The sequence below is a fragment of the Salvelinus alpinus genome, chromosome 5 (genome assembly GCF_045679555.1).
Source record: "Salvelinus alpinus chromosome 5, SLU_Salpinus.1, whole genome shotgun sequence".
Classification (NCBI taxonomy): Eukaryota; Metazoa; Chordata; class Actinopteri; order Salmoniformes; family Salmonidae; genus Salvelinus; species Salvelinus alpinus.
Window position 1 is genome coordinate 77,511,823 of NC_092090.1, and position 25,310 is coordinate 77,537,132.

General features: G+C 44.0%; 1 protein-coding gene across 2 annotated transcripts in view; it reads left to right on the forward strand.

Moving 5' to 3' along the window:
* Positions 1-3,163: 3,163 nt before the first annotated feature.
* lmx1bb (LIM homeobox transcription factor 1, beta b) overlaps positions 3,164-25,310 on the forward strand; it is a 68,845-nt gene continuing 46,698 nt past the window's right edge. The window contains exons 1-3 of one of the 2 annotated variants that reach the window (XM_071403394.1): positions 3,164-3,359; positions 4,248-4,367; positions 5,150-5,336. In XM_071403394.1, coding sequence (XP_071259495.1) covers positions 3,275-3,359; positions 4,248-4,367; positions 5,150-5,336 — 392 coding nt within the window. In that variant the 5' untranslated portion in view covers positions 3,164-3,274. Of the gene's footprint in view, positions 3,360-3,722; positions 3,973-4,247; positions 4,368-5,149; positions 5,337-25,310 lie in introns of those variants that run through there. The other variant, XM_071403395.1, reaches the window with a different exon arrangement.

Sequence of the window (25,310 nt, forward strand, 5' to 3'; positions counted from 1 at the left end):
AAGTTAACTGTTCACGGAGGGGAAAAACGTGCCGAATAAAGAATACACCACATTTGGTTGTCATATCACTGTTGATCTATATATACGATAATAAAACGATTTAGATATTTAACGAATTTATTAGCAGATTCAGTTTTTGTCTATTGATTATTGGTCTGTTGTACTACAATATCGTCTATTTTACCATAAGATACATGTAATCACAATGGACACAATAATAAATTTAGTTTGTAACCACCAATTGAAAAATTTGACTCAAATTAGCATTAAAAATAGGAGTTAGCAGTTTATTATTCGGTTATTTGATTCTTTCTCTTATGTCTTGAATGGCCTGTTGCCTATTTAAAATATACATCAAGGAAATGTTGTTGTTGCTATATAGGTCTGCAACGAATTCAACTTAAACTTGCATGCATTTCATTTCATTCAAACAAAACCTCTTTATAATTTCGGTGGATGCAATAGAAATGGGTTGTTTTACTGAAAACAGAATCTTCTTTGCATACTATTGGGACCTTTCCCAAGGTGCACATGCAGCACACCTGCTGCGTGAAGTTTCTTCGAAAGTAGGACTATAGCAGGACCGGGTTCTCACGTAGAGACCATTAAACGCCGCGGGCAAAAACACAGCTTTTGGTTTAGTATTGGCCTATCCGATAGCCAGTAGTTGGTGTTCATGATAAGCACGTATGACTTGTCTTGTCGATATGATGCAATGAGAGTAACATATATACCATCCTCACAGAAGGCAGGTCAATCCCATAGGCCTACCGTTCAGGAAGCTTACTATTGTTCTATCTATTATAGACCTATACTCTTCTATTGTACGCGAATTAACTATTTCTCAAAATGCGTTTTCTGAATATGACATAATACCTTTGTCTGATGCCTCTGACATACAGTATATCCTATAAGCAAAGTAAATCCAACATTAGTCTCTGTTGAGGCAGTAGTTTTGTAAGAGAACCGAAGCATATAAACAAATATATTTACCAAATCAAATCCAGCCCAATCCAGAATATGTCTAAATAGTCATGCACGAATAATTATTGTCAAGACAATTCTTTATTAGACCCAGTCGTTAGTAGTTCTTCTTCTGAACGCCAGAGGGCATCGGCTTGAACATTGCAAAGTAGGTTCACTGTATGTTCCACAAAGGATATCAAGAACAATATGGATACCAGGTAGCTCTAACCTAAAACTAAGACTACACACTGTAGTATCATTCGATCACGTGTAGTACTTTTTTCATAGGATTATGTTATGCATTTTATTTTCAAAAGGGCATGTTTAATTTTGTAATTTGTCTTTCCTATTATTTTCTATAGGCCTATGTGTAATAAACCTGGTTATGTTTATATATGTGTAATATAGGCTGCCTGGTTATGTTTAATGCCTTTACTACGATTGTAAAATTATTATTATTTGTAGTAGTAGTAGTAGTAGTATTATGTTATTTTTGATTGTTGTTTTGGTTATTTTGTATTTGATGTGGTTGCTAATTATTGTGTAAAATTCTATCGAATTTTAGCTCAAATAATTTGCATCGGCCAACACATCATTGGCATCTTTACCATATTTCTTATTTATTAGCCTATATGTATACATATCCCAACTTTGGCTTTGGTTGGATCAGCCCTGCAACAACATGAAGCAATACTATTGGAAAAAAAGATGGGCTAAATGCAATAAACTATTACCACCTGATTTAGGTCCTTTAAGCTATTTAAACAACGATGAAAATGTAGCCAGTCTCTTTTCTATCGCTGACAAGTCGGTTTGAGTTTGATCTAGTATTTATTTGACTACTTGGACATTTAGGATATCCTTTGGATTTAGACGCGCGGCGATAAATAATAGCTGATCCAAGTAATTAACTTAAGCAGAGGACGTCTCTTCCAACCCACCTCCTGGCCGATGTTGTGCTTGATCACATTGAGATTAGAATCACATTAAACCGCTGAGCTGAGGAATCTCCAGACCTAAAGCCATGCAATGGGCGACGGAATGGTCAAAACCATGAAGGTGTGCGTCTATTAGCCAATTCAAGACTTTCTAGGCCTTTATTTGGTGTAGAGATATAGAGAGGGGTGAGGTAAAAGAGGTAAGAGGCCTTGTATCTCAGAGTGACTGCTTGAAGTGTCGTTATGCCTCTGAGGTACTGAATCCCTGGAGTACTGCGAAAGGGGAGGCATGACGAATTATCTATAGCACCCTGTGATTTAAGCTACGGTCGACTCACATTCCTCACCTTTGCAGACAACTTAAAACATGAAGCCCGCATTGGAAAGCTAAAATATTTTCATAGCCTTTAAGACAAACATGATGTTATAGTCTATAGGCCTACACAATGGCAACTAGTTGCATTTAATAAAACATGGTTTCACATGGTTTCTTTTTTACATGTGTATCATTGGTTAAAATTGGAAATAATTGAGGAGTGCTTCTTTTCTTTTGTGGGGGATACTATTTTCGATTCCAAGGCTTGCTTTTCTGAGCCATGCTGTCATGAATAAATCTGGTTCCAAGTCCTGTGCATCTCAATCACAACCGAGGACACGTGCAATTGATAAAAAAAGATTAAAGGAATTATAGCCCTCTGCTGAATTATAATGAAGGCCTGTGTCCGGCACAGAACAGCATTGTGTCAGTATGAATAATTAGTATAACTACACTTGTTTGTTTATGATAAATATTGTAAATAAAATGCAATTTTTTAAAACCAAAATTAGTTCCGAAAATTACACCACAATAATAATATTTTTGATTCCTCGGGATGCACACAACCAAAAAGAGAAGCATGTCCAACTGTGTACAATCACTAGGCTTATGCAAATAGGTGCATAGCCAAACAGGTCGCATTCCATGATGTATTAGGCAACAATATTACTAACAATTTAACATAGACCTAAATTATGAAAACGATAGCCCTAATTTATTGAATGAGATAAAAAGGGTTCCATCCTGTTTTTAAAATAGATTGTACGTGGATAAGCTCTAGCAACATGATTAGAGGAAGAAAAAGTCAGTATAGGCTACTTTCTAGACGGGCTACTTTCAAGTATGTTTCAGTGGAAGCCACTCTCACCGTCGGCATCAAGGCTGCACAGTGCTCAGTTATCGCCACCCATCGCCAGGTGCATCGGCTGTACAGGAGTCACTAGGTTCGAGTCTTTGTAGCGCACAGTGGACACAATACCACAAAGCATGTGAACGTCGAAAGCGTATTGGTCCAGTACTTAATTTCAAAGCTTTTACTAACCTATATGAAGACATGAAGAAGAAAAAGAAGAAGCATCAACAACAACAACAACAAAAAACAACAAAAACAACAACAATAGGCCTACTAGGCTGCTTATGTAAGAATTATTATAATAATTTATGTATTATTATAATTATTAGAATATCAATTGCAATAAAGAAGTATTATCTTAACAATGGTTCACTTTTAACTAAATAAAGATATATTGCAAATGGCCATAGCAAGTTAAACTACTTGATATACCTTTAGATTACAATGTACAGTATTTGAGTTGTTGTACACTGACTGTATTTTTGTTTCTCTCACCATATTGTGTCTATAGCTTTGTTCAAAGTGATAGGCGAAACATAGTTCAACTTTTAGAGCGCACCAAAAGTGAGCACCAATAGCATCTCAATGTCAGTAAATAGTCTAAAAAAGTGACGCGGCTCCAGAGGGGTGGGAGGAGGATCCATTCGCTTCAATCTCGTAATGCAGACTTTTCAAGCGGCAGGGATCCGTCCAAGGGGCATAGCATTTGAAGAGTTACCATTGGAACATTTCACTCATATTTTCTGGAGTTACAATTGTTGTTGTTTTAGTAGTTTTTCTTGGTAGAAACATACGTCTCGAGCGGATAAGCTACATCCTCCATATAATTCTCTTCTGGTCACGCGCGGGTGCAAACAAGAAGATAGCCTACAGTATACATATTCAGTCCAAATTAACAGGTGACTGCTCCAAATAGTGTTTGTCAGGTTTATTGTCGCTTCTCATCCGATTCTGTGACATATGACGATTCTGCTTAGGATAGTCCTACAAACAGTGGCGCCTGTCTTAACATTGGGACGACTTTTTTAAAATATATTTTTTTTAAGTTAGCGATCTGGGAAAACGCATTGTTTGTGTATGTGTGTGCAAGTAGCCTCAGCAAATATTGTGGCATTTAGCTAGTATTTGAAGCGAAGGAAAGTCTGACAGTACATTGTTATGGATATTGCAACAGGTCCGGAGTCACTGGAACGCTGTTTCTTGAAGAGAAACCAATCCAAGTACCCAAGGATGTTAGACGGTATAAAGACTGAAGATCATCCCCATCGTCAAGCTACCCTTGGAGTCGTGCTTGGTAAGTCCGCATAGTTTCATCTGCATCTAAAAGAGCCCGGAGACAGATATCACACACAATACGAGAAAGTTCTAGAATATACTTAAGTGTGTGTCCTGCAGCTATACGTGCAGACTATCCTCTCACGAGGCATAGGCCTCCTTAACATTTGACATCTTTTACCATTTGCTTTAGTTATCATTTTAATTATGAATGTAGTGCATTTACTGTAGGCCGGCCTGTTTAGCACAAATAATACCACAAATATATAATTGTATTTATGATCTCCCTATTACACTGACAAACTAGCCTATTTCATTATTTTGTGAAATTATCACTATTTCAAATAATTGGATTACCGTTACTGCAATTGATTGCTGTTTTTTAGGCATATCACATTTAACAAATAGTGTATTTTCACCGCAAACTGATACCTTCTCTTTTCAGATTTTGTGGTTGTGGTATAGATAGCCAATTTAAACACGTTCATATCTTAGGTTTAGAATATTTAGATAATTCCAATTATAAGATTAGGTAGGCCCTAAAACCGGGTCTTGTAGTGTGATATGGACTGTTTGTGTCTTTTTTATAGTTACCTGTTTATGACATGTTTATAATCTATGACCTTATATTTATTAGCTAAACTGAACATTTACATTGTTTAGCTAATAAATATAAGGTCATATAGATTATAAACCGGTAACTATATAAAAAAAGAGACACACAGTCCATAAAGTATAGCTAGTATGCATACTATTGTTAAAATATTTTTGCCCTTTTAACTTATTTTACATCCATTTTAGGGACGGAATGCCATCACCAATCTGTATGTGAAGGATGCCAGCGTCCAATATCTGACAGGTTTCTGATGAGAGTCAACGATTCCTCATGGCATGAGGAGTGTTTGCAGTGCGCTGTGTGTCAACAACCTCTAACTACCAGTTGTTACTTCCGAGATAGGAAACTGTACTGCAAACATGACTACCAACAGTAAGAAAAATAATATTTACATATAGACTATTCTCTGGTTGTTTTACGCACAATGAAAGATCACCAAGTAGGCTAGGCCTATTCACTTGCCCGCATGAATGTAATTATATTTAGAAGGTGTCCAACAATTGTATAATTCCAGCCAAATAATCAATTTCAATTGAACTTTATTCATCCCATGATCTATCAGTAGGCCTACACTATACGCTGATGTGTAAATTTTTCCCAGTATTGTCACTCTCACACTGTGCGGTCCAGATACGCGCTCCGACTACTTGTCAGATGCCAGACGCTCTTTAGAAAATATTGCCTACATTTATTATATACCTATAATTGAGAACATTTTGCTTTTCAATCGTTTCTCTCTATTTGTATGGCATGTGATAATTCACTTTAGTGTTAATCGTAATACGTTTCTAACGGAGATGTATTCTTATAGCCTATCCAGTATCGACGACTTAGTCAAAACTATAGTCAGTCACAAAACGATTGCTTTTACTGGCACTTAATTATGTGCAATTTTGTTGATATTTTCTGAGTTGTTATGACAAGGATCTCTTGGATTGGAGACCGATGATGGTCACTGCAGCGTTTAGCGGAGCATTTATCCTAACCGCTGTGTATGGTACGTGGAAAGCACAATTCAATTGAACAATTTTAGATTTAAATGTAGCTAGACCTTTTGTTCGTTTCAAGATAAAACAACAACCAAAACATATCGACCCACCTTGTGGAATAGTTTCTTGGTATTATTTCGTTATTAATCCAATATCATGGTAATAATTACACACACACGAACAAAATAGAACTAGAAGGAGCTATAAGCCTTTTCGAATAAAGTGGGCCTATATGAAAATACTGGCTTTAGTGTTGTTCCTTTCTTACATTAGAAGAATAACATGTGAGCATGCGACCATTAAAACAACTCCACGCGCAAAGCAACAATGGCCTGCTAAAGATTTGTGGCCTTCGTGGTCTTCAAATGGTTTTACACTCTGAGAACTTAAACTATAATTCCTTGAACTTATTATTATTGTTATTATTATTATTTGGTCTTTACAACTTTTCGGAAATGTTTAATTGGTAGACTAATAAGACTTGAATGGAAATGTATTGTGAAATGATTACACAAACGACATTTATTTGTGTAGTTATTTATCTATAACCAACAGTAAGAACATGGGCACATTTCAGTTATGGTATTTTGCTGCGGATTAGCCGACATGCATGCGTGGAAAGGACAAGAGAGTCCCGGAATTCTATTGGCAAAGTTACATTTGCGCGCATCCAATCAGTGCGCCTTGATAATAGTGAAACTCACTGGCTGGTGACGTTTGCTGTTGTCTCGATGGGAGGCTTACGTTTATTCCGCCTCACTGACTGTGTGCAACATGTGGCCCTATGTCCCCACTCATTGTATTAGTGCTCTTCATGCTTGTCACTAGATTTTAAACTTTTTGTGTCAGGGTTTTTTAACATTGCTACTTCAATCACTGGGACATTATAGCTCCCTGCTAGATGCCCTGCAACAAACAATGAGCTACATATATTGCCCTGCATCACTGTTTTTGTCAGCCATTCATCCTGCTCTGTCCGACATGACCATAGGCAGTTAGTGGTAACAATGTGGATTTCATAGCAGCAGCTCCAGGATGCCATTGCCTGGGAGATGCAGTCAGGAAACAGTGACATAGACAAACGGTGCAGGCCAGCAGAGAGGGGTCCTCTTATTTTACCACCTTTCTCTCTGTGTTCTTTGCGAATAGAGAATGTGTGTGTGTGTGGGGGGGGGGGGGGGGGACCAGAAGTCCCCACAAGAATACTAAACAAACACAAATTTGACCAACTGGGGACATTTTATTGGTCCTCACAAGGTCAAATGCTATTTCCAGGGGGTTAAGGTTAGAATTAGTGTTAGGGTTAGAATTATGTTTAGGTTTAGGGTTTGGAGCTAGGGTTAGTTTTAGGGTTAGGAGCTAGGGTTAGGTTCAGGGTTAGAGTTGAGGTTAGGTATTCAGGTTAAGGTTAGGTTTAGGGTTAGGGGTTACATAAATAGGATTTTGAATGGGACTGAATTGTGTGTCCCCACAAGGTTAGTTGTACAAGACTGTGTGTGTGTGTGTGTGTGTGTGTGTGTGTGTGTGTGTGTGTGTGTGTGTGTGTGTGTGTGTGTGTGTGTGTGTGTGTGTGTGTGTGTGTGTGCGTGCGTGCGTGCGTGCGTGCGTGCGTGCGTGCGTGCGTGCGTGCGTGAGTGTGTGTGTGTAAAATTGTGTATGAGGTCTGAACAGGCAGTAATTTCTAGTCACATTTGGGGTGTTGTTTTGGCCGTGAACTTGTTGTAATGGTGTGAGCTTCGAGGATATCCAGAGATTCTAAACAGCAACCTGCTGATTCCTGTCATGTACTCCCACACTATTATCCATCATTACACAATCCAGCCTCCCTTTCTTCACCTTCCATCAGTCTCAGGTCAACAACGAGCAGGGGGGTCCCATGTGTACACAACACTACCTGTATTTGTTTATTTCTTTTGCATTGATGGGATACTTAGAGATGTAATTGGCACCATTTTGATTTTTATGACACCAATTTAAGGTGCATTTATCAGCCCACAAACTGTCGTGAGCTGCAAGGCAGACTCCTTGCCATACAACAGGAGATGTGCCTAATTACATTCCTACAGAAATTGATTCATGCCCCATAATCATATCTGGCTACCGTAAATCAATGGATTGGCAAACGTTTATTTTCACACCTATAACACAATTTATGTATGTTCAGACAGAGGAGATTTTATGATTTTGTGTCCCAGTAAATTCTCCCTCCAATGTATTTTTACAAAACCTGTTAGGCTGAATTATGATATTTTAGGATGAAGGTACAATTTAATTCTATAAATGTTCAGAAGACCGCCTGTTGATATTAACAACTGGATTGAGCATTTTCCCCCGCGTTATCGGTCTGCTAATATAGGACTAGTAAAGGCCCTGTGCAATACAAACACAAATACAAAAATGCAGATTTTTCAGGGGGTGCAGCACCCTCAGCATCGCTACTTCCCACAACTATGATGTGTAGTAGTTTAAACTAGTATAGGTAAATGTAAAGTAAAGCCACTACTAACCAAAGTAAATAGTTATGGTTGGTTTGGTTGTCTGCTGGGTGGGAGCTGTAACCATAGAAACCATGAGGTGGTCATTTGTCTGTCGGTCGGGGAATGAGATGATGTGTGAGAAGTGTAGTGGAAATACACCATCCCCCTGATAGCTGCTTCTGACCTGGTGTTGGGAGTTCAATTAGACATCATTAGAGGACACACATCTCGCTGAGAGGGGCGTTTTCCCTAACCAAGCATCTGGTCTGAAAATACCCGTGTAATAAGGGTGTCACTCCACATGTGTTGGACAGTAGACTACTATTGAGGAATGTTGAGCATTCTAATGGTCTGGCTGTTTTGTCAGTTTATGAGAATATTAAAGTGTATTATTTCTGAAGATATATTGTTGTCAACTATTATATTGTGATGCTCAGACAAGTGCAGATGAGTGACAGCAGATCTAGGGAAATATTAAAATTAGAATGCATTGTTTTGCTGAATAAATATTTCTGCTATCTATTGCAATATTACGATTTCTAATCTATATTGCTAACCACTTGATCCACTATATGAATATACAGTATGTTGAAGCAGCAGTATTGTTCAATTCACTAGCCACATTATTTTAACAGACCACTGAACTCATAACACCAGAGCCCCCTTACCTTCACTCCTTCCCTCGTAATTCTCAGTGTTGGACGATCCCCTGGTGTGCTGATAGGTGCTTTTTATGCTGGATTGGGGTGTCCTCCTGTGAAATTGTGTTTTTTAATTAGCTGTGTTTGGGATGCGGGGTGGTGGATAGGCTACATGCTGACGGCTAGGTTTCTGCATAAGCTGCACTAACTTACTGTGTTCCACTCACTGTAGTGTACTACACTCCGGCGTGGCCTTTGTTCTCGGTGTGAACAGGGATGCACGCAAAATGGAAAAGGTTTTCTCCTGCCGCAAAGCTACTCTTACACATACATACTGTAGCTATGGCATGGTGTTCAGATGATAGGATAAAAGACTAGGCAGGTCAGAAACAGTGAGATGTATTTCACAAGACGTAGTGTTCTTTATTCTCACATTTTTCCAAAAGAAAGAGTGAAAGGGGGTGAAGAAGTAGCTACGGCTAGTGCTGGTGTCGAAGTAGAGGGCCCCTGCAGAAAGACAAATCTAATATTAGCTGGTGTAAGCTGGATAATATTGCTTCAGCTTGCCTGGATTCTTGGTGCACTGACTGGGTTAGCTGTATTCCTCTGTAAGGAAGTATTGGGTTCTGTGTCAGCATTGCCTGGCCTATCCTAGCAACATAAAATGATGCAATCATCTGTCATTTCATAATGTGCAAACCATTTCCCCCTACACATTGTGACCTGTTAAGGGTATTTTATGGGTATTAATGTGTAATGCCGTATGCACTTTGTATTCACTTGGTGCATTTCCCAATGGTTAATTGAGTTTCCAATTATAAGCTTGTAGATTAAATGATTAATATTTTATTGAACAGGTCATAATACCCAACATAATATAGGCGTAGTCATTCGTAAACTAATACTTTACAAAATGGTGTGTTTAATATGTCTGCAACAACGTCTTGCTTAATCACAATGTGTGTGTGTGTGTGTGTGTGTGTGTGTGTCTGTGTGTGTGTGTGTGTGTGTGTGTGTGTGTGTGTGTGTGTGTGTGTGTGTGTGTGTGTGTGTGTGTGTGTGTGTGTGTGTGTGTGTGTGTGTGTGTGTGTGTGTGTGTGTGTGTGTGTGTGTGTCTTTGTGTGTGTGTGTGTGTGTGTGTGTGTGTGTCTTTGTGTGTGTCTTTGTGTGTGCATGCATGCTTGCACGTGTGCATGATAACAGTTGAAAAACAAAGAGCTAGCAGAATACTTTGGCAAGCCACAGAGGCTCAACCATGTTAATGCCCATCAACACTTAAGAGGCCAGGCTGATGGGTAGGGATGTGGGGCTACACCTCTGTGGCTTGGTGTGGGGGAGCTGTTGGCCTGAGGAAGAGAGGAGGGGAGTCAGACCTGTACTGGGAGCTGTCTAGTGGGTTCACATTAGAATGATAGCAAAGGATGCAAAGCAACTCAAGCATGCAATTTGTTGGTAGCCACAATAACCTGATCTACTAAAGTTGTTTGTTAGGGACCCAGTGAGGGAGCCAGCGGGACAGGTCAGTCAGATATTAATACTCCTCAGCTATGGTGAAGAAACTAGTACATGGTGATTTTCATCAGCAGCTTCAACTCTTTAGGGGATCAAATGTATTTGCAGAGGATGACAACTATTCAAAACACACCGCAAATGTTTACTGCAATATGCTGCAAAAATGCAATCTAAAAATAACAGCTAGAATGAATATGAAAAAAGCTAAATATCCAGTTGATCATTTCAAAGCTGAGAGAGAAAAACAGAGAAGATACAATGAAAAAGGGAGAGAGTTAATGGCACATTAGTAGAGGTGTCAATTTGGGAAAAGATAGTAGGATTGCCATTTTTCATTGATTTTATTGTGAAAAATAGATAAATAATTGGAATGCATTTTTTTTACAATAACGTTTTAGTATATGTATCTGCAAAACAGCATTGGCTCTTTCCTTGCCTGTTCTACAAGCACCCCAGTCGAACGTGCATGTGGAATTGAGACAAGGCCTCTTCTGGCTCAGGATTTCAGGGCTGGCCCCCTGCACTCTGTAAATGTGATCCCACTCTGGAATGTTTTTCCAACACGTAGGCTTTTCACAGATACACAAGAAAGGGGTGGCATCAGGGTGGCAAGTGCTGCAGTCTGAGTGCTGTATGCTTGTAGCTCACTCTCACACTAACGTCACACATTCTACAACCACATGGGGTTCTGGGCATACAGTGCATTCGGAAAGTATTCAGACCCCTTGACTTTTTCTACGTGTTGTTACGTTACAGCCTTATTCTAAAATTGATTAAATAAATGTTTTCATCATCCATCTGCACACAATACCCCTTAATGACACAGTGAAAAATTGATTTTTTGAAATGTTTGTAAATGTATTAAAAAAAATTAAAACAGAAATACTTTATTTACATAAGTATTCAGATCCAATGCCATGAGACTCGAAAATGAGCTCAGGTGCATCCTGTTTCCATTAATCATCCTTGAGATGTTTCTACAACTTGATTGGAGTCCACCTGTGGTAAATTCAATTGATTGGACATGATTTGGAAAGGCACACACCTGTCTATATAAGGTCCAACAGATGACAGTGCATGTCAGAGCAAAAACCAAGCCATGAGGTCGAATAAGTTGTCCGTAGAGCTCTGAGACAGGATGAGGCACAGATCTGGGGAAGGGTACCAAAATGTTTTACAACATTGAAGGTCCCCAAGAACACAGTGGACTCTATCATTCTTAAAAGGAATACGTTTGGAACCACCAATACTCTTCCTAGAGCTGGCCACCAGGCCAAACTGAGCAATCAGGGGAGAAGGGCCTTGGTTAGGGAGGTGACCAAGAACCCGATGGTCACTCTGACAGAGCTCCAGAGTTCCTCTGTGGAGATAGGAGAATCTTCCAGAAGGACAATCATCTCTGCAGCACTCCACCAATCAGGCCTTTATGGTAGAGTGGCCAGACAGAAGCCACTCCTCAGTAAAAGGCACATGACAGCCAGCTTGGAGTTTGCTAAAACTCACCTAAAGGACTCTCAGACCATGAGAAACAAGATTCTCTGGTCTGCTGAAACCAAGATTGAACCCTTTGGCCTGAATGCCAAACGTCACTTCTGGAGGAAACCTGGCATCATCCCTACGGTGAAGCACGGTGGTGGCAGCATCATGCTGTGGGGATGTTTTTCAGCAGCAAGGACTGGGAGACTAGTCAGGATCGAGGGAAAGATGAAAGGAGCAAAGTACAAAGAGATCCTTGATGAAAACCTGCTCCAGAGCGCTCAGGACCTCAGACTGGAAGTTTCCCCTTCCAACAGGACAACGACCCTAAGCACACAGCCAAGACAATGTAGGAGTGGCTTCAGTGGCCCAGCCAGAGCCTGGACATCTCTGGAGAGACCTGAAAATAGCTGTGCAGCGACACTCCCCACCCAACCTGACAGATCTTGAGAGGATATGCAGAGAATAATGGGAGAAACTCCCCAAATACAGGTGTGCCAAGCTTGTAGCGTCTTACCCAAGAATTCTCGCGGCTGTAATCACTGTCAAAGGTGCTTCAACAAAGTACTGAGTAAAGGGCAGGAACACGTATGTAAATGTGATTAAAAAATTTGCACAAATTTCTATAAAACTGTTCTAGCTTTGTCATTATTTGGTATTGTGTTTAGATTGATGAGGGGAAAAAACAATTGATTCCATTTTAGAATAAGACTGAAACGTAACAAAATGTGGAAAAAGTGAAGGGGTCTGAATACTTTCCGAATGCACTATAGCATTAGGCCTACCCTCAATCAGTGGATCTCTCTCTTTCTCTCTATCTCCCTGTTTCCGTTTCTTCTGCCCCTGTGCAGTCTGTAATCATATTTTGTTGGAGCAGTACATTCACTGATAACTCATAAATCATTACTGTGTTACTTACACTCACTGATTAATGAAATCTGTCATGCTCAGTAGGAATGTCATAATTTTGGAGCATTTTGTGACTTCTTTGACATATTTACAATACCAGTCAAAAGTTTGGACACACCTACTCATTCCAGGGTTTTTCTTTCTTTTTACAATTTTCTACATTGTAGAAATAATAGTGAAGACATCAAAATTATGAAATAACACATATGAAATCAAGTAGTAACCAAAAAAGTTTTAAACAAATCTAAATATATTTTATATTCTTCAAAGTAGCCACCCTTTGCCTTGATGACAGCTTTGCACACTCTTGGCAGTCTCTTAACCAGCTTCATGAGGTAGTCACCTGGAATGCATTTCAATTAACATGTGTGCCTTGTTAAAAGTTCATTTGTGATATTTCTTTTCGACTTAATGCGTTTGAGTGTTGTGACAAGTTAGGGTTGGTATACAGAAGATAGCTCTATTTGGTAAAATACCAAGTCCATAGTATGGTAAGAACAGCTCAAATAAGCAAAGAGAAATTACAGTCCATCATAACTTTAAGACATGAAGAACTTTGAAAGTTTCTTGAAGAGCAGTCGCAAAAACCATCAAGCGCTATGATGAAACTGGCTCTCATGAGGACCGCCACAGGAAAGGAAGACCCAGAGGTACCAGCATCAGAAATTGCAGTCCAAATAAATGCTTCACAGAGTTCAAGTATTTGTATTTATTATGGATCCCCATTGGCAGCAGCTACTCTTCCTGGGGTCCAGCAAAATTAAGGCAGTTTATATATATTTTTTTAAACATTACAGCACATTCACAGTTTTCACAACACAGGCCCCTACTCCACCACTACTACATATCTACAGTACAAAATCCATGTGTACGCGTGTGTACAGTGTGTATGTTATCGTGTTTGTATGCATGTGCCTGTGCCTGTGCCTATGTTTGTGTTTGTGCTTCACAGTCCCCGCTGTTTCATAAGGCATGTTGTTATCTGTTTTTTAAATCAAATTTTACAGCTTGCATGAGTTACTTGATGTGGAATAGAGTTCCATGTAGTCATGGCTCTATGTAGTACTGTGAGTCTCCTATAGTCTGTTCTGGACATGGGGACTGTGAAGAGACCTCTTGTGGCATGTCTTGTGGGGTATGCACCGGTGCATTCAAAATGTCAACACCTCTCATAAATACAAGTAGTGATGAAGTCAATCTCTCCTCCACTTTGAGCCAGGAGAGATTGACAAGCATGTTATTAATATTAGCTCTCTGTGTACATCCAAGGACCAACCTTGCTGCCCTGTTCTGAGCCAATTGCAATTTTCCTGAGTCCCTTTTTGTGGCACCTGACCACATGACCGAACAGTAGTCCAGGTGCGACAAAACTAGGGCCTGTAGGACCTGCCTTGTTGATAATGTCACTGGCTCTACTTAAAGCTAGTGGCATGTCATTAATAAAGATTTTTTTTAAATCCTGATTCTACCTGGATTATGTTGGACAGGCTTCCATTAAAGATCACCCTCTGTGTTCTGTTAGATAGGTAACTCTTTATCCATAATCTAGCAGGGGGTGTAAAGCCATAGCACATACATTTTTCCAGCAGCAGACTTTGATCTATAATGTCAAAAGCCGCACTGAAGTCTAACAAAACAGCTCCCACAAACTTTTTATCATAATTTTCTATCAGCCAATCATCAGTAATTTGTATAAGTGCTGTGCTTGTTGAATGTCCTTCACTATTAGCATGCTGAAAGTCTGTTGTCAAAATAGCATTGAATCAGGTCAAACAATTTTTTTCCAAAAGTTTACTCAGGGTTGGTAACAGTCTGATTGGTCGGCTATTTGAGCCAGTTAAGGGTGCTTTACTATTCTTAGGTAGCTGTTACGTTCTGACCTTTATTTCCTTTGTTTTGTCTTTATTTAGCATGGTCAGGGCGTGAGTTGGGGTGGGCAGTCTATGTTTGTATTTCTATGTTTTGCTATTTCTGTGTTTGGCCTGATATGGTTCTCAATCAGAGGCAGCTGTCAATCGTTGTCGGAGCCCGCGTGGGATTCGCTGGAGCAGTGCGAGGAGGGTTACAGGAGAATGGAGGAGGCTACACGCACACGGCAGCGCAACAGGAGAAAGAGGCAGCCCCAAAAAGTTATTGGGGAGGGCACACGGGGAGTGTGGCGAAGTCAGGTAGGAGACCTGCGCCAACTTCCCGTACTTACCGTGGAGAGCGAGAGTACGGGCAGACACCGTGTTATGCGGAAGAGCGCAAGGTGTCTCCTGTACGTGTGCGGTACATAGCAGCACCTCGTATCGGCCAGGCTAGATTGGGCATCGAGCCAGGTGCCATGAAACCGGCTCTACGCATCTGGTCTCCAGTGCGTCTCCTCGGGCCGGGGTACATGGCACCAGCCCTACGCATGGTGTCTCCTGTACGTGTACATAGCCCAGTGCGGCTTATTCCACCTCGCATGGCTACAGTGAGCATCCAGCCAGGTAGGGTTGGGCAGGCTCGGTGTTCGAGACCTGTAGTGCGCCTCCACGGTCCGGTCTATCCGGTGCCTTCTCCAAGCACCAGCCCTCCTGTGGCAGCCCCACGTACCAGCCCTCCTGTGGCAGTCCCTCGCACCAGCCCTCCGGTGCCTACACCACGCACCAGGCCTACTGTGCGCCTCAGCAGGCCAGAGTCTCCCGTCTGTCCAGCGCCGCCTGAGCTGCCCATCTGTCCTGCGCCGCCTGAGCTGCCCGTCTGTCCAGCGCCGCCTGAGCTGCCCGTCTGTCCAGCGCCGCCTGAGCCGCCCGTCTGTCCTGAGCCGTCAGAGCCGCCCGTCTGTCCTGAGCTGCTAGAGCCGCCCGTCAGTCAGGAGCCGCCAGAGCCGCCCGCCAGTCAGGAGCCGCCGGAGCCGTCCGCCAGTCACCCCTCAGTCCAGTTACCCCTCAGTCCGGAGCTGCCCCTCAGTCCGGAGCTGTCTTTCAGTCTGGAGTTGCCCTCAGTCCGGAGCTGCTCTTCAGTCCGGAGCTGCTCTTCAGTCCTGAGCTACCCCTCAGTCCTGAGCTACCTCTCAGTCCTGAGCTACCTCTCAGTCCTGAGCTACCTCTCAGGCATGAGCTACCTCTCAGGCATGAGCTACCCCTCAGTCATGAGCTACCTCTCAGTCATGAGCTACCCCTCAGTCATGAGCTACCCCTCAGTCCTGAGCTACCCCTCAGTCCTGAGCTGCCCCTCAGTCCTGAGCTGCCCCTCAGTCCGGAGCTGCCCCTCAGTCCGGAGGAGTTTCCTCAGTCCAGAGGCGCCCCTCAGTCCAGAGGCGCTCCTCAGTCCAGTGGGGCCCTTTATTAGGGTTCCCAGGCCAAGGTCGGCGGCGAGGGTCGCCGCTCAAAGGACGCTAAGAAAGCGGACAAAGACAATGGTGGAGTGGGGTCCACGTCCAGCGCCAGAGCCGCCACCGCGGACAGATGCCCACCCAGACCCTCCCCTATAGGTTCAGGTTTTGCAGCCGGAGTCCGCACCTTGGGGAGGGGGTGGGGGGGGGGGGTACTGTCACGTTCTGACCTTTATTTCCTTTGTTTTGTCTTTATTTAGTATGGTCAGGGCGTGAGTTGGGGTGGGCAGTCTATGTTTGTATTTCTATGTTTTGCTATTTCTGTGTTTGGACTGATATGGTTCTCAATCAGAGGAAGCTGTCAATCGCTGTCCCTGATTGGGAACCATATTTAGGTAGCCTGTTTTGTGTTGGGTTTTGTGGGTGGTTGTTTTCAGTCTTTGTGTGTCTGCACCAGATAGAACTGTTTCGATTGTCACTTTTTTTGTTTTGTATTTTGAGTGTTCACCTTTTTTAAAACAAGATGAACAATTACCACGCTGCGCATTGGTCCTCCGATCCTTCTAACTTATCCTCCTCAGACGAGGAGGACGACAGCCGTTACAGTAGCGGAATGACTTTTGCTTCCCTCCAAGCCTGAGGCACACACTTTCTAGGAGTGGCAAGAAATTGGTTGTTGTGACGCTTGGTACCAGTCTATGCATACAAGGCATATAATTTTGTTACTCAATTTTGTGCTCTATTATCCTCAGTTGTTTTCCATCCAAGTTGTCAGACCCCGGTGGTTTGTCAATGTTGGTTTGTCAAAAAATTCACCTCTTCCACACTCACTTTACGGAATTCAAAATGACAATTCTTGTCTCTCATAATTTGGTCAGATATACTTGAATGTGTAGTGTCAGCGTTTGTTGCTGGCATGTCATGCCCAAGTTTGCTAATCTTGCCAATGAAAAAAACATTAAAGTAGTTGGCAATATCAGTTGGTTTTGTAATGAATGAGCCACGTGATTCAATGAATGATGGAGCTGAGTTTGCCTTTTTTCCCAAATGTAATTTAAGTTGCTCGAAAGCTTTTTTACTATCATTCTTTGTCATTTATCCTTGTTCCATAGTATAGTTTATTCTTCTTTTTATTCAGTTTAGTCACATGATTTCTCAATTTGCAATACATTTGCGAATCCTAGATAAGGCTACTATATTTTAATCACTACAACCGATGGATATGGATACTGCTCTCAAGCAAATTTCTGCAGCATTAGTAAAGATGTGATTAATATATGTTGATGATTTCATTCCTGTGCTGTTTGTAACTACCCTGGTAGGTTAACCTGAATCAGGTTGCAGGCACTGGTTAAAGTTTTAAGCTTTTTCTTGAGTGGGTAGCTTGAGTGGGCAGTCAATATTTAAATCACCCAGAAAATATAGCTCTCTGTTGATATTACATACGTTATCAAGCATTTCACACATGTTATCCAGATACTGACTGTTAGCACTTGGTGGTCTATAGCAGCTTCTCACAAGAATGGACTTTAGGTGAGGCAGATGACCCTGTAGTCATATTACTTCAACAGTACTTAACATGAGATCCTCACTAATCTTTACAGGAATGTGGTTCTGAATATAAACAGAAACACAGCCACCATTGGCATTTCTACATTTTATGTACATTTTATAACCTTGTATTGCTTCCACTGTATCATCAAAGGTATTATCTAGTTTCAGAGATAGTCAGAATATGAATGTCATCTTTTACTAGCAAATTATTGATTTCATGAACCTTGTTTCTTAAGCTATATATGTTAACGTGGGCTATTTTGTGCACTTTCCTTCTGGGATGCTTGCATCTTTTCATTTCTTTACTGGGAAGCTTAGCAGAAGTAGATATGCTCATGTTTTTTATGTCAGTGCAGGGTGAGCTGCACACAGTGGACTTCCTCCTAGGGCACACTGCCTCAGTGCTAACAGTATAAATATGGTTCATAGGCACATGATTACTGCATACAATCAGCAGTGGCATTCAGGGTAGTTAGAGGGACATAAATTAGGTTACTTACATTGTCTCTATCAATGTCCCTGGTGTAATGTACATTTGCTGAAGCATTATGACAACTCACAATGGTAGGGATTAGCTGAGCTGGGCTTGGGTCATTTATAAGTCATTGTCTCAACGCAGCCTTATAATGCTGTGAAAGGACCCAGGAACCCAAATGATATGGGTGGATTCCATCCTCCTTATAAAACGCATTTTGTTTCCAAAAGGTCTCAAAATTGCCAACAAAAGTTACACCCATTGAGCTGCAATAATCACATAGCCAGTTGTGAAGAGAAAGAATCCTGCAAAAGCGTTCAATGCCACGATTCAGAGATGGCACAGGGCCACATATGATGGGTATTTTGTTAATGTCTAGCAGAGAGTCAATCAGCTCTTTAAAATCCAGTTTCAACTGTTCAGAGCTGCCCATCATAATGTCAGTAAAACCCACATGGACTACGATAGAATCGTAGTACATTCGAGAGTAGCTTAGTAATGTCATTTACACTAGCTCATTGATAGGACATTGTTTTTGCACCAGGAACGGTCACATTTCTTACCATGGAGCTGCCCAAATCACTGCTGGCAAGAAGGACGAGGAAATCCGGCCACTCCCACACTTCATAGGTGTCGCGGAATCCACACAAAAACAATTATTCATATTTAATGAATAGCGGTTTTGTTTTAATCAAAAATAACAAACCAAGTGTTTCCAGCATACAATGTTCAGCTGCACACTCAAGTAACAGACACATCTCAACATCAACTGTTCAGAGGAGACTGCGTGAATTAGGCTTTCATGGTCGAATTGCTGCAAAGAAACCACTACTAAAGGACACCAATAAGAAGAAGAGATTTGCTTGGGCCAAGAAACATGAGCAATTGACATTAGACCGGTGGAAATCTGTCCTTTGAGCTGATGAGTCCAAATTTGAGATTTTTGGTTCTAACCGCCGTGTCTTTGTGAGACGCAGAGTAGGTGAACGGATCTCCGCATGTGTGGTTCAACCCGTGAAGCATGGAGGAGGAGGTGTGATGGTGTGGGGGTGCTTTGCTGGTGACTCTGTGATTTATTTAGAATTCAAGGCACACTTAACCAGCATGGCTACCATAGCATTCTGCAGTGATACGCCATCCCATCTGATTTGCGCTTAGTGGGACTATCATTTGCTTTTCAACAGGACAATGACCCAACACACCTCCAGGCTGTGTAAGGGCTATTTGACCAAGAAGGAGAGTGATGGAGTGCTGCAACAGATGACCTGGCCTCCACAATCACCCGACCTCAACCTAATTGAGATGGTTTGGGATGAGTTGGACCGCAGAGGGAAGAAAAAGCAGGCAACAAGTGCTCAGCATATGTGGGAACTACTTCAAGACTTTTTGGAAAACCATTCCAGGTGACTACCTCCTGAAGCTGGTTGAGAGAATGCAAAGCTGTCATCAAGGCAAAGGGTGGCTACTTTGAAGAATCTAAAATCTAAAATATATTTTGATTTGTTTTACACTTTTTGGGTTACTACATGATTCCAAAAACCCTTGAATGAGTAGGTGTATCCAAACTTTTGACTGATTTTGTATGTACTCTGACACTTGAGCGAATGTCATTACTTCAAAACAAATTCTCTCTCTGCCACTCTTTTTCTTCATCTCTTAATGAGATTAGCTTCCAAACACTGTCTGCCCAAGCTGACTGACAGAGATCTGCACTTTTATCATAGACTGTGACACTAAGCTGTGCAGTGCTTTGTCCTGGGTAGAGGGCCTGACGGAAACAGGGGCTCCTAATCCCTTTACTTGTGTCAGGTCCAAAGAGGAGGAAGAATGGAGGCAGAATAGGATGGGGCTCCATAATGCCTCAGCTCCAACTTCCCCCTAAGCCTTCTACCACAGCCAAGTGAGCAGGGGACTGATCTTATGAGTCACACCCCCACAAACATTCAACTCATATCCATAGTTCAGTGAGTTACGGAAATGGTGGGGGGGGGGGGGGGGGGCACATACAGTGCATGCAAGTGTGTGTGTGTACACTTGAGCACAGGTATGTGTTTGTGTGTATATGAATGAGTGCATGACTTGCAATAGCTGGAGGTGCAGCCCAGGATAAGATTAATAAACCGGGCCAGTTCCCTGGTAGAACCCCAACATAGGCTTTTGTCTGCAGTCCCCTGAGTACTGTGGGGCTTAAACTCCTTTGTGTGTACCCTTACGGTAATCCGTCTCCAGCAGGAGTCCCCTGGGGCACTTTATTTACTCATTCAACTGTTTGGAAGTCTGTTAGACTGCTGATCACATGCACTGAAACAATCTGATTACTTTAACCAGGCCTGCAGATTCCTCCCCAGCCTCTCTCCTCTCCTGACTCATACTGTAGCTGATGTAGGCTGCAGGTGGGCGGGTCACTGGCACTGCTCTGGCTCATCTCCCTGGCTCACTGACCTGTCCATCAGCAGCCTCTCTCTCTCAAGCCAATGGCGTACTGTAACAGTCCTGACCTGTTTTATGTTGTTTTTATGTGTTTATGGTCAGGGCATGTGTTTTGGGTGGGCAGTCTATGTTATTCGTTTCTATGTTGGTTTTGGTTTGCCTGGTATGGCTCTTGATTAGAGGCAGGTGGTTTGCGTTTTCCTCTAATCAAGAGTCATATTTAGGTAGGGCATTCTCACTGTTTGTTTGTGGGTGATTGTCTCCTGTGTCTGTGTTATGTCTTACACCATACGGGATTGTTTCGGTTGTTCGTTTCGTTTCGATGTCGTCTGTTACCTGTACGTAAGTTTATGTTTAGTTATGTAAGTTTATGTTCAGGTCTCGTCAACGTCGTTTTGTTATTTTGTAGTTTGGAAAGTGTTTTGTTTCGTTTCGTGTGCCATCGTAATTTATAATAAAGATGGCTTATTTCCCTGAGCCTGCGTTTTGGTCTGAAGATCCTTCTCTCCTCACCTCATCCGAGGATGAGGAGAGCGACAGCCGTTACAGAATCACCCACCACGAACAGACCAAGCGGCAAAGGGAAACTAAACAGAGTAAGGGACAGGAGAGAAAGGATTTCTGGACATGGGAGCAAATAATGAATGGAGAAGGTCCCTGGGCTAAGGCAGGAGAAAATCGCCGTCCCAAAGCTGAGCTGGAGGCACGGAGGAGAGCAGAGGCTACCGGGGAGAGGAACCGGAGCTATGAGGGAACGCGTCTGGCACGGAAGCCAAAAAAGCCCGTGAGTAATTCCCAAAAATTTCTTGGGGGGGGGCTAGGAGATAGTGGGCCAAGGGCAGGTAGGAGACCTGCGCCCACTTCCCAGGCTTACCGTGGAGAGCGGGAGTACGGGCAGGCGCCGTGTTACGCAGTAGAGCGCACGGTGTCTCCTGTACGAGTGCATAGCCCAGTGCGGGTTATTCCACCTCCCCGCACTGGTAGGGCTAGATTGAGTATTGAGCCAGGTGTCATGAGGCCGGCTCAACGCGTCTGGTCTCCAGTGCGTCTCCTCGGGCCGGCATACATGGCACCTGCCTTACGCATGGTTTCCCCGGTTCGCCTACATAGCCCGGTGCGGGTTATTCCACCTCCCCGCACTGGTCGGGCAACCGGGAGTATTCAACCAGGTAAGGTTGGGCAAGCTCAATGCTCAAGAGAGCCAGTACGCCTGCACGGTCCGGTATTTCCGGCGCCACCTCCCCGCCCCAGCCTAGTACCTACAGTGCCTACATTACGCACTAGGCTACCAGTGCATTTCCAGAGCCCTGTTCCTCCTCCACGCACTCTCCCTATAGTGCGTGTATCCAGTTCAGTGCCTCCAGTTCCGGCCCCACGCACTAAGCCACCTGTGCGTCTCCTAAGTCCTGTACACACTGTCACTTCTCCCCGTACTAGTCCTGAGGTGCGTGCCCTCAGCCAGGTGCCACCAGTGCCGGTACCACGCACCAGGTATAGAGTACGCTTTGAGAGTTCAGTGTGCCCTGTCCCTGCTCCACGCACTAGTAGGAAGGTGCTTATCATTAGCCCGGTGCCTCCAGTTCCGGCACCACGCACCAGGTCTACAGTGCGCCGTATCCGGCCAGAGCCATCCGTCTCCCCAGCGCCATCTGAGCCATCCGTCTCCCCAGCGCCATCTGAGCCATCCGTCTCCCCAGCGCCATCTGAGCCATCCGTCTCCCCAGCGCCATCTGAGCCATCCGTCTCCCCAGCGCCATCTGAGCCATCCGTCTGCCAGGAGCCTGCAAAGCCGCCCGTCTGCCATGAGCCTGCAAAGCCGCCCGTCTGCCATGAGCCTACAGAGCCATCCGCCAGACAGGAGCCGCTAGAGCCGTCAGCCAGACAGGAGCCGCTAGAGCCGCCCGCCAGACAGGATCTGCCAGAGCCGCCCGCCAGACAGGATCTGCCAGAGCCGCCCGCCAGACAGGATCTGCCAGAGCCGCCAACCAGACAGGATCTGCCAGAGCCGCCAACCAGACAGGATCTGCCAGAGCCGCCAACCAGACAGGATCTGCCAGAGCCGCCAACCAGACAGGATCTGCCAGAGCCGCCAATCAGACAGGATCTGCCAGAGCCGCCAGCGAGCCATGAGCAGCCAGAGCCGTCAGTGAGCCATGAGCAGCCAGAGCCGTCAGTGAGCCATGAGCAGCCAGAGCCGTCAGTGAGCCATGAGCAGCCAGAGCCGTCAGTGAGCCATGAGCAGCCAGAGCCGTCAGAGCGCCATGAGCGTCGAGAGCCGTCAGCCTGCCATGAGCGTCGAGAGCCGTCAGCCTGCCATGAGCGTCGAGAGCCGTCAGCCTGCCATGAGCGTCGAGAGCCGTCAGCCTGCCATGAGCGTAGAGAGCCGTCAGTCTGCCATGAGCGTCGAGAGCCGTCAGCCTGCATGGACCTGCCAGAGCCGTCCAAACAGGACCTGCCAGAGTCCTTCAGCCGGGATCTGCCCCTTGTCCCGGTGTTGCCCCTTGTCCCGGTGTTGCCCCTTGTCCCGGTGCTGCCCCTTGTCCCGGTGTTGCCCCTTGTCCCGGTGCTGCCCCTTGTCCCGGTGCTGCCCCTTGTCCCGGTGCTGCCCCTTATTCCGGTGCTGGTCCTTATCCTGGTGCTGCCCCTTGTTCTGGTGCTGCCCCTTGTCCCGGTGCTACCCCTTGTCCCGGTGCTGCCCCTTGTCCCGGTGCTAGCTGTTTATTTAGGGGAAGGTAGTGTTAGGGTGGTCAGTAGAAGGGGTAGACAGAAGAGGGGAGTGACTATGGTGGTATGGGGACAGCGTCCTGAGCCGGAACCACCACCGTGGTCAACTGCCCACCCGGACCCTCCCCTGGACTTTGTGCTTGTGCGCCCGGCGTGCGCATCTTGAGGGGGGGGTACTGTAACAGTCCTGACCTGTTTTATGTTGTTTTTATGTGTTTATGGTCAGGGCATGTGTTTTGGGTGGGCAGTCTATGTTATTCGTTTCTATGTTGGTTTTGGTTTGCCTGGTATGGCTCTTGATTAGAGGCAGGTGGTTTGCGTTTTCCTCTAATCAAGAGTCATATTTAGGTAGGGCATTCTCACTGTTTGTTTGTGGGTGATTGTCTCCTGTGTCTGTGTTATGTCTTACACCATACGGGATTGTTTCGGTTGTTCGTTTCGTTTCGATGTCGTCTGTTACCTGTACGTAAGTTTATGTTTAGTTATGTAAGTTTATGTTCAGGTCTCGTCAACGTCGTTTTGTTATTTTGTAGTTTGGAAAGTGTTTTGTTTCGTTTCGTGTGCCATCGTAATTTATAATAAAGATGGCTTATTTCCCTGAGCCTGCGTTTTGGTCTGAAGATCCTTCTCTCCTCACCTCATCCGAGGATGAGGAGAGCGACAGCCGTTACACGTACAGAGGTGTTCAATATGAATGCTGCCTGTAGAGTAGCCTCCAAAGTGTATTCACTATGAATGTTTAGACAATTATCACCTCATACAGTTACAGTATTGGCCTGCAAATAAAAGTGTTGGTTGATGTTGGTTCTTTCTACAATCTATTAGTGTTTATAGGTCAGATATGTGGTGCTGGGGCAACTGAAGTAACAGTAACAGGTCTCTCAGAAATATGTTGTACTTTTTGGCTCCCCTGCTCAATGGGCCATAATTCAGTAACAACAGGAACGGCAAGTGATGTGTCACAGTGTAAAAACGAACAGCTCCGTTTTATTGGAAACCACAATGTATTGTGTTCTCCATCTATCAAGGAGAGCCAGGGCCCTGGATCCGGGGCTAAATCCTGAAGCCAGGCACAGCAGGCTGTCAGCGACTCTAAATATGCTTAGGCCTATTCCCCTGGAGCAGGAGGGGAGAAAGGTTTAAGTAAACTGCAACGATGACACTCAGACCAGCGAGGGCTTCCTAAACCTCCTCTTTGTTTGGGGATCACCACTGATTGACCATCGCTGTCTTGGCAAGAAAAATAACCCTGGAATGAAAACATTGCAGATTAGGTTTCCATGTGTCTCTCCCGACCTCTCTGGTCAGCCCCCCCACAACCAGCTAAAATGATTTGTGCTCAGGGTCCCGTGACCCATGGAAGCTTCAAAAAGCACGGAGGGGAAATATTTGGATGATATAGATGAGGGAGCTGGAGGAGAGGGAGAGGAGGGGGTGGATGTGGGGTGCTGATGACCAGTGTAAGACAGATGTTGAGGCTCTGTAGTACTGTGGTGATGACAGTGGAAAGTGTTTACTAGTGTACTGAGTGGCTGCCTGCCCTGCCCACCCTGTAGGACACAGACACCATGCTTGAGAGAGAGAGAGAGAGAGAGAGAGAGAGAGAGAGAGAGAGAGAGAGAGAGAGAGAGAGAGAGAGAGAGAGAGAGAGAGAGAGAGAGAGAGAGAGGAGCAAAAGACAAGGAGAGAGAGAGAGAGAGAGAGAGAGAGAGAGAGAGAGAGAGAGAGAGAGAGAGAGAGAGAGAGAGAGAGAGAGAGAGAGAGAGAGAGAGAGAGAGGAGGAGAGAGAGAGGAAAAAGACAAGGAGAGAGAGAGAGAGAGAGAGAGAGAGAGAGAGAGAGAGAGATGAGCAAAAGAC